The sequence below is a fragment of the Procambarus clarkii genome, chromosome 7, assembly GCF_040958095.1.
Source record: "Procambarus clarkii isolate CNS0578487 chromosome 7, FALCON_Pclarkii_2.0, whole genome shotgun sequence".
Taxonomy (NCBI): Eukaryota; Metazoa; Arthropoda; class Malacostraca; order Decapoda; family Cambaridae; genus Procambarus; species Procambarus clarkii.
Window position 1 is genome coordinate 6,334,443 of NC_091156.1, and position 9,597 is coordinate 6,344,039.

The 9,597-nt window shown below is 43.1% G+C and overlaps 1 protein-coding gene across 1 annotated transcript; it reads left to right on the forward strand.

Moving 5' to 3' along the window:
- The first annotated feature begins 7,412 nt into the window (after window positions 1-7,412).
- LOC138357561 (uncharacterized) lies at window positions 7,413-8,948 on the forward strand. Its single transcript, XM_069314457.1, has 2 exons — window positions 7,413-7,680; window positions 8,785-8,948. Exons 1-2 carry the CDS (start codon window positions 7,413-7,415, stop codon window positions 8,946-8,948), a joined length of 432 nt encoding a protein of 143 aa, XP_069170558.1.
- Window positions 8,949-9,597: the final 649 nt, after the last annotated feature.

Consider the following 9,597-nt stretch of genomic DNA (forward strand, 5'->3'; position numbering starts at 1 on the left):
TAGCGTGTTTGGAACAATCGCGCGTGTATACGCGTGTATGGAACAATCGCGCGTGTATACGCGTGTATGGAACAATCGCGCGTGTATACGCGTGTATGGGACAGAGCGTACACTATGAGTCAATCACTGGAGCAGCAAGATGATACAACCAGCGACCTGAGTAACTCTAAGCGCAGGTTCGATCCCCCATCCTGCTCCAAACGATATGTTCCTGGATTTATCACGTTGTTGTGATTTAGTTATATATATATACACATACACACAACATGTTTCTTCACATATATAAACACCCCTTCTGTGGTATCCCTCTACCACCCCCAACATACAGATGGGGGGAAGGGGGGAAGAGGGTAGAGCTTCGTAACGCCGGAAGTCTTATGCGTCACTAATGAGCGTAACATGTGCTTCCGTCATCGTTATCTTTCCTCCTGTAGCTCCTTTTCCATCCTCACACATTCTCCTAACTCACAACCATCCCATTACCTAACCTAGCTTAACCTCCCTCTCCCATTATTTAGTTTTTTTCCGTGTTCATCATTAGCTATCAATCTCTCGTCTTTTGTCTTATTCACCCTTTCTCTTTTAGCCACCTCTTTCTTATTCTTCTACTATCCAGGATATTTTCATCCATTCACCTCCTTACCCCCACATTCACGCGGTTACTGTCTGGAGTTACGATTGTCCGGAAAGCGAGAGAAAGTAAGAAAGGAATGGGAGGGATATTATATATATATATATATATATATATATATATATATATATATATATATATATATATATATATATATATATATATATATATATATATATATACACACCCAGTCAGACAGACAATGACAAAGAAAGAACCAGTAAGGCATAGCCATAAAGTAAGCAAGAGACAACGATGACATACAAAGACAGAGACAAAAACAGAGGCCGAGACAAAGACAGACAAAAACAGAGGCCGAGACAAAGACAGACAAAAACAGAGGCCGAGACAAAGACAGTCAGACACGACGAGTGAAGTACAATTCACCTAAGCAACGATTCATTTTCATCACCTTGTTCAGCGGGAGTTTTCTACCACCATAAATCATGTGTCGGCTGTTTGCAACTAAAGATTAAAGCCTTCCTTTGGCAAAGTGCAAATTATATAATAGGCACGCACTCGCCCAGGTAAGTGCTCTATCCGCACACTTGTTCAAGTAAGTGCTATATAAAAGCCAGCAATACAAAAAAGCCCAGCGAGTTCTCCCTCCGCTTCCTGAGATCTTCAGCTAGCAATTATGGAATTATAAGAAGTCGTAAAAAGAGTTTGGTAAGCTTCTCACAAGTCATAAGTGCTGGTTATCGTATTATATACAATGACCAACTATTTCTCTTCAGTCTTGGTTGAACTAAAACGTCTTTTCTCGAAGATGAGTACACGACAAATTTTGTTATTATATGTTTTATTAATGATTATTAAGATGCCATGTCGTGTCAAAATAAATAGCTCCTAAAGTAATGAGACCCATTGATATAAACGGATGTGATGGTGATTGGTATTATGGGGTTTAGGTCACCTAAAATTCCTGCATCGGATTTATTTATTGAATATATATGTGAACTGCTGATTTGTGGTCAAGTCTAACTGTAATACATAATTCCTCCGCATTCCACTACTCCAAAAGCCTCTCAGTTCACACGATATTTTAACAGTTGCTTTTGAGTATGTGTTTGACCAGAAGTCTAAATGATGCAGCTGCGGTACCCGTCGAGTTCTGTGTGTATCTATGTGAATCCTTCACTCCATTCATTCTACTGTGCTTATTGATAAGCTTGTAGTTGCTTTTCTGAACACGGTAAATTTTTATAACAATTAGCCACAACAAGGAGGATTAGAATTAGCCAGTGAGGCCTGGTCGAGGACCGGGCCGCGGGGACGTTGAGCCCCGAAATCATCGCAAGGTAACAATAAGGTCGCAGAGAAATGATCTTGAATGGCTTATATTGTTTTTCAAAGGTCAGGGACAGTACATATGGCTTTTGTTAGCTAGTGTTATTGCAGGTAATGTTTTTGGTGTAGCACTAAGGAAGTGTTTTAGTTTAATACTAGGAGTTTGTGTGAATGTGTGAATGTATTGGTTCTGTAGTTCTAACAGGCTCTAAGAATGTGATCTGTTGATGTTTGAACTTAATCTATAGTGTAACCCTAATTTAGAAGACTTAGTTGTGTCCGAACAAGTACATTCTGTCCCATTTATGTACGTTATGTTGCAGATTACCACTAGGTAGAAGCTAAATAAGCCTTTTCTAATCAAAATTTATCCTCTAAAGAAATTTGTTACATGTAATTTGAATATATATAGTGAATGAGTAGTCGTCCGGACGTAGTCATCCTAACTTTCAAAATAATGTCAACTTTCTGTTTTATTATCCTGATTTTGCCCATGGCAGATGACTTTATCATAATTGCATTTCCAATTTTATTTTCTCATTTCCGTCTCCTTCTTCACTCTTCCTCTCTTAAATTCATCATGACTCTCCCTCCTGTTCTTTTCTCTCCCTTCTACTGCTACTCTCGTTCCCCTCCCACATCTCTGCCCTACTTCACACCTCCTTCCAAGCGCAGCAGGAGGCCCAACCGAGAGAGGTAATCATCAAATAGTGTGAATGCTGATATTACCTGTGTCCGGAATCAATTAAGTCCGGTCAGGTAATTAAGAGTATCTGGAGAGTCATTATGGGATCAGGTTTGTGTACACCCGTCCTGACCTGCCCTTTTACCATTTGTCAAGAGTTAGTTATCAGTTATTGAACTCTGAGGCGCTTTGTTTTGAGCCCTGTGAAGCTCCTTGCTGTTGTGAGCTCTGGGGGCGATCTCTGCTGATGTTAGCTTTGTAACCTTTCAAGTGGTTTTACATCGTTCTTCAGTTTAATAAGGAAAATTCTCATCAGAATTGTATTATTTTATCATTTATTTGTTAAATTTTAGCAAATATTATTTGAAGATCAGAGAAATAGTTGTCAGGAGAAAGTTCTAAGCCAGCATGACTATGTTTTTCGGTGTGTATACACTGTGTTTAGTCTAGTCCTGGAAAATGATCATTGTAAAAATATACTTGCTGGTTAGTCATTAGACAAGTGTTGTGGCATTAATAACCCTCCCGTGGCTGATAGACTTGAGCCCAACATCACACCAAAACCCATGTTTTCAATATATATATTTTATATCTGTTTTCAATAACAGAGAACACCAAACGGTATGGCAGGGACAAGGGAGTTTCGTCCCAATCACAGCGTGGGGCACTTCTTGCTTCGTTCCAAGCTTGACCGAATTTGAAGCCATGTTAGGCATCCCTGAGGACCCGTAAGGCTCTCTTGTCCGCCACCAGAGCGAGGGGGGGAAGGAGAAGACCACTTACTGAGGACAAGTGGGGAAAACATTAACCTGAGTGTTCAACCAATCACTCCTCCTTTGATGGTGAATAAAAACAACCTGATACACAACCCAGTACCTGATTGTGATGATGGAACTCTTAGACTTAAGTGATGAATCGTGATGAAGGTACCGATGCTGAACACTCTAAAGAGAGACGAAGGAATTGATGATGATCTCTCTCTAAGCTGTGACGAAAGTATCGACGATGATCTCTTCAAGATGTGATGAAAGTATTGACGATAATTAATTTACGATGTTTTGAAAAAATTGATGTTGTCGACTTTAAGAAGTGTTGATGATTAAGGATTTCATTAAGGCTTACCTGGAAAAAAGTGAAGCACTTGGAGAAGGCAATAGATTCACGGTAATAGATGCGTAGACGAATCTAAGTATTCTATGAAAATGCTAATCTGAGAGAGAGAATTATTATTGACTATTGTTGTTCAATATGTAGTTGCAACTGAGATATGCAGAAGAAAGAAAAGAGTTATAAGAAGAAAGGTAGAGAAAGGCGTCAGAATGCGAGAAATAAGAGAAAGAAAGGAAAACACCAGGGAAAGCAGAGATAAAGATAAACTTTGATATATTTATGAAGGGGAAAATAAAGACAAAATTATATATAAGAATATATAACCTGACAAAATGAAGCACACACAGACACAAAATGAACAGTGGTAGTAGCAGTGGTATGTGTGTGTGTGTGTGTATACTCACCTAGTTGTTCTTGCGGGGGTTGAGCTTCAGCTCTTTGGTCCCGCTTCTTAACGGTCAATCAAGTGGTTTACAGATTCCTGTGTGTGTACCCCCTTTCTAGGTAAGTTTATGAGTGTCCATTACACACATTAACAGCTGCGCAAGATACCTACAAGCACTGTAAACGCCACTTCCCTACCCCTCCCCTCCCCCCCTTCCCCTCATGGACCCCTCTCTCCCCACAACGCTCCACCCCACCCCTCCTCTTCCCTCCCCTTCCTGCCTCCAATCCACCGACATTCAGCACAACACAAGACCGTTGTGATCACATCAAATTTTTGTTTCCCCCCCTTGTTTATGTTGCTGTTTTGACGAGCTTCGTGAATTGTCTGACGAGTGGACTACGACCACCGCCTTCTGCAGTAGAGCTCACAAAAAGCATTTTTCCTTTTCCTCGAGTCTGAGAAACTTTCAAGATATTATAAGGTGTCGATGAACTTCAGCGTCTCAGTGATTTTTCTGAAGTTGGTATAGATTTAAACGACATTAATACTGTCAGTTTGGGAATGCACAAAAATTAATTATGAAGTATATTGTTCGTCGATATTCAATTACAGCTACATAGTTTTGATTCCAATGAGGTAAATAAGACAATTTTAATAATAATTTCTTCGTGTGACTTGCGACTGTAACAAAAAAATTGTGTATTAAATAAGTCGCGATCGAAAAAAAACGCGTATAAAATAGTTTTAATTATATATGACTTGCTTCATTGTGTTTGACCAAGGTGAAGTGGAGGTTGAGCTACGTCTTACATGTGTTCATTGGAATCATGACTTATTATTTCTACTTGTTTAATTCTTAATGCATTTTTATGATTTTTTTTTATTTTAACAGGTAGAACTCCCCCACTTTTTTTTAATCTTCTTTTTTCTTTTTTGTTATTAACTTCGACTAGAGTTCATATGAATTGTGCCAAGTTCCTAGAGAAATTGCCAGCTAAGAGATGTTATCCTACATCAGTCCATCTGAAGTCTGTCTCTAGAAACTCATTTTTTAGTGAGCCTTTTAATTTATTAACCACAATCAATAACTAAAATTATATGCTGAATAGCAATCTTGTAGGGACTAGGATGAAATCCTCGTCCAACTGTGTGCTAGATCCTACGGCTGGTCTGTTGTTTTGATTTCACTCGTATCAGCATGTTGAGCAAACTTGTCCCAAATACAAGTCAGCTGATTGAGTGAAGTTCTTGAGAAAGACACAGCCATCATAAGACTGTTGATTGTTGAGAGCCTTGTAATGTGATTACTAACTTTTGGATTGTCACTGTCTTTCTATCGGTCTGTCTGTGTGTGTGTGTCTCTCTCTCTCTCTCTCTCTCTCTCTCTCTCTCTCTCTCTCTCTCTCTCTCTCTCTCTCTCTCTCTCTCTCTCTCTCTCTCTCTCTCTCTCTCTCTCTCTCTCTCTCTCTCTCTCTCTCTCTCTCTCTCTCTCTCTCTCTCTCTCTCTCTCTCTCTCTCTCTCTCTCTCTCTCTCTCTCTCTCTCTCTCTCTCTCATTCCTTCTCCTGCTTCTTCTTCTTCTTCTACTTCTTAATTTTTTCTTCATTCCTTTCTAATCTCTTTCCAACAACTGTACCAACAAATCACTCTCTCAAAGTCTCCACCTCCCTCACCTCAGACATGAAGCCAAACATCACATTCCTTAGCCTGTCTCCCTGCCCTTTTTTACCTGTCGGCGTTCCTTCCTTCTTTCCAGCGATAGTTCCACCCTACACACCTGCTCTGGCTCGTTCTCTCCAAGGCGGCGAGAGAGGAGGCAGCGGACAGGGGGACCATACGTTTGCACTGTCGTCGCTACCCGGCCTTGGGAGGGTAAATACCGCTGGGATATTTAATAATACTCTAAGAACTCCTGAAAGTGAGTTCTTGGAGGGGTCGCAAATTAGAATCCATTTACTTTTGAGGTAAATGGGGCGATGGAGTGTTAGGAAACATGAGCTCAGCAATGGGAAGAGGCTGACCTGCTGGTAGACCATTTTGCTGCCAAGAGTACTTAATCCAGAAAGTAATTAATTAAATAATGAGTAATGAAGAACTCTTCAGCTTGGGCTTATTAATGTATTAAAAAGGGTCATCAGGGGCTATTAAATTTGAATAAACTCGACTACCTCATTCAGTAACTCAATATTGGTAAGGAATAGAATAAGGTCAGCCTGAGACAGTCTCCCAATTGATCGATCCAGTTGGCTTAACCCCTAACCTTGTTTCTTCCAATTCTGGCTAGGTCAAGGACTATGGCCCTCCCCACGGAAGAGGCGAATATTGTTCCACTTTACAAACAAAAAAAACCGTTCGGTGGTAGTTAGCTCCAGATCAGTGTCACTGCATTCCACTGCTGGCAAAATACTTCAGACAGTAATTTTACAATAAATGACAGAATTTAGTTTTAACATCATTTGTGTTAAAGGACGTTCTAGTGTTAATCGGTTGAACCTTTCCGCTATTTAGCATCAGCCAGTGAATGAGTTCAAGATGAGCTGTATTGTTGCACTCGACCCTGTAGGTGCCTTTGACTTGGTTAGGCCATGGCAGTCCTCTTTCCCAGTCACCACCCTCTACGCCAGCCTGCCTCACTATCACCATCCTCCACGCCAGCGTACCTCACTATCACTACCCTTCATCACTTCACCGCTCATCAGGCTGTAGCCATCCCCGTTTTTTTAACCTGTCGTTAAAAAACAGTGTCTCTTTCCCGTCACCTCCACCCACACTCCGTTTCCTCCGTCGCCACAAAAACATTAATGTTATCAACCCTGCTTCGTTGAACCATCTAACATCATTTCCACTTCATCAACATCACCACCACAGGTAAGCACCACCACCATCACCTACCTAACCTCACAACCCTCTCCTCACCACTACACCATCAACGGAACACCCTCGGTCACGAGTTACGAGCACTGTGGGCCCAACATAAGTTTATAGTTCGTTTGCTGTTGAAAGGGATGAGGGCGAGTGAGTTTTATGGCTGACAGCTATACACCCTGACGGCTAACAGCTGATAATTCTCCTCTCCAGCACCTCCCCTCGGCTCCCGGAGTGTGTAAAGCCAGAAGCGACTTGGTAGTGGCACTTCATGGGGGTTAACTATTTTATGTTTTTATAATTGGAAAGGTTAAATAGTAGAGTTCAGTGAGGGATTGTTGCTTTAGAGCGTAACGGTAGTAGTCGTGGAGGAGGGTGGTGGTGATTGGTGGGAGTGGGAGGGTAGGGAAGGTGTTTTGGTCTGTTGTTGACTGTCATCACGTGATGTGTTTGCGGCGTGGAGACGGAAGTGTTGGTTGTGTAGGTGCTGGGGATGGTAGTGGTGGAGGTGTTGGGGATGGTAGTGGTGGAGGTGTTGGGGATGGTAGTGATGGAGGTGCTGGGTATGGTAGTGGTGGAGGTGTTGGGGATGGTAGTGATGGAGGTGTTGGGGATGGTAGTGATGGAGGTGTTGGGGATGGTAGTGATGGAGGTGTTGGGGATGGTAGTGGTGGAGGTGTTGGGGATGGTAGTGGTGGAGGTGTTGGGGATGGTAGTGGTGGAGGTGTTGGGGATGGTAGTGGTGTAGGTGCTGGGGATGGTAGTGGTGGAGGTGTTGGGGATGGTAGTGGTGGAGGTGTTGGGGATGGTAGTGGTGGAGGTGTTGGGGATGGTAGTAGTGGAGGTGCTGGGGCTGGTAGTGGTGCAGGTGTTGGGGATGGTAGTGGTGGAAATCACAGTAACGTTGGAGATACCGACGGTTGTAATGATGGAAAACCATCACGTTGTCACGATGGACGATGGTTGTCACGATGGAAACCATCACAACTGAACTACAGCTGTTAATGACGGTGGGGCGTAATGGCTGTCGTGGAAAAAGGAAAATAACTATGGAACACAATTAAACTTTTTGTCAAATGTTGACCTCCATTGGGGCAGTATAACAGTACACTTAAGACTTAAGAGTTGTTTTACGTAGAATGAAACGTTAGAGGGGACTGACGGTGCCTTGGAACGTTATAGTGATTTCTAAAGGGATGGAACGTTGGAAAACGTCTGTTCGCCTGGAACAGCAAAAGGATTTCTAATGGTCTGGGGCTGTAGAAGGACGTTTGGTGGCATATAATGAATAGTTCTTTGATATGAATAATGAATGGAGTGACAACAAAAGCAGTAATTCACATGATGGTAGGGAGGGAGTGGGTGGGGAAGAGTAGGGGGCGGCGTGGGAGGAAAGAAGGGAGGAACGGGGGGGGGGAGGGGGGTCTTGGAGAGAGGGTGGTGGAGGGTAGGGGTTAGGGTGAACGCGAAGAGAGAGAGAGAGAGAGAGAGCGGACTTTTGCGAGAAATATTTCCACAAATGTATTTGGATGAGGAGTCGGCTGGTTGGAGGGGAACTTGGCGAGCCAATCAATGAGAGGGATGGTGTTTACCCTAATAATCATTAATAATAGTCTTCAGAACAGAGTAAGCTGTGTGACAGATATTTAAATATCTGAATTTATACATTTTCATTAAGCAGTCGATGTCTCGGCCAACAATAAAACATATTAATGTTCAGAAAATTCTTGTGCTAGTTCCGTAGTTTCATTTTATTTTCATGCAAATTAGTTAAGAATAATTTTAGTTTAATATAATTCTCCGCGTTTGGTTGTAGGCCGTTGGGTTGTGAACGCGGCAACTGAAGGCTATGCCTGCTCCTGTGATAGTGGCAGCTGCAGCATTGGGCTGCAGGCCACCCGACCATGTGAACACGACAGCTGCGACACTGGGTTGCAGGCCACCCGATCCAGTGAACGCAGTAGATGCGGCCCTGGATAGGCCGCCTGCTCCAGTAAACCACTGTATCCTTGCAGGCCAAGTGAACGCAACAGCTGCATCACGCGGCTGCAGGCAGCTCTCGCTTCTGAGAACGCGGCAGCTGCATGACTGCAACGGACTAGTGAGCATTTTGCGTCCCTCGGACCATCGTCAACAGAAGCGACCATGCTTACCGCGACCTCCTGCTCTCTCTGTTTCTAGAAAGTTTTCTCTAGCTCAGCTGGAAGGGGGCAACAAAGACTGGCTTGTTGGTCCTGTGTTGAGAGTTCCCCAGAACACGAGGGGCTCCCGAAGACGTTATACACAGTCGGCGAAGGCATGCAACCTGTGGCACCTGAACATCTTGGTGACAAGTGTATTCTCACTCGGGTATTCTTAGATATGAATACTTGTTTCAGTTACAATTTCCCTATTCTTCCCTTTCCAAATTCTAGCTTCAGTGGCCTCGTTCTCGACTCACGGTCGGGTATCCTGGGTATGATTCCCGTCGGGTATCCCGGGTTCAATTCCCAGGCGGGACAGGAATGGTTGGGAACGTTTCCTTTCACCTAAAACCTGAGTTTACTTAGCAGGAAATAGGTATCTGGGAGTTGTTGTGGGGTTGCATCCTGTGGAGGGGTCAGTAGTTCGACCTTCCTTAGCGGGAAAC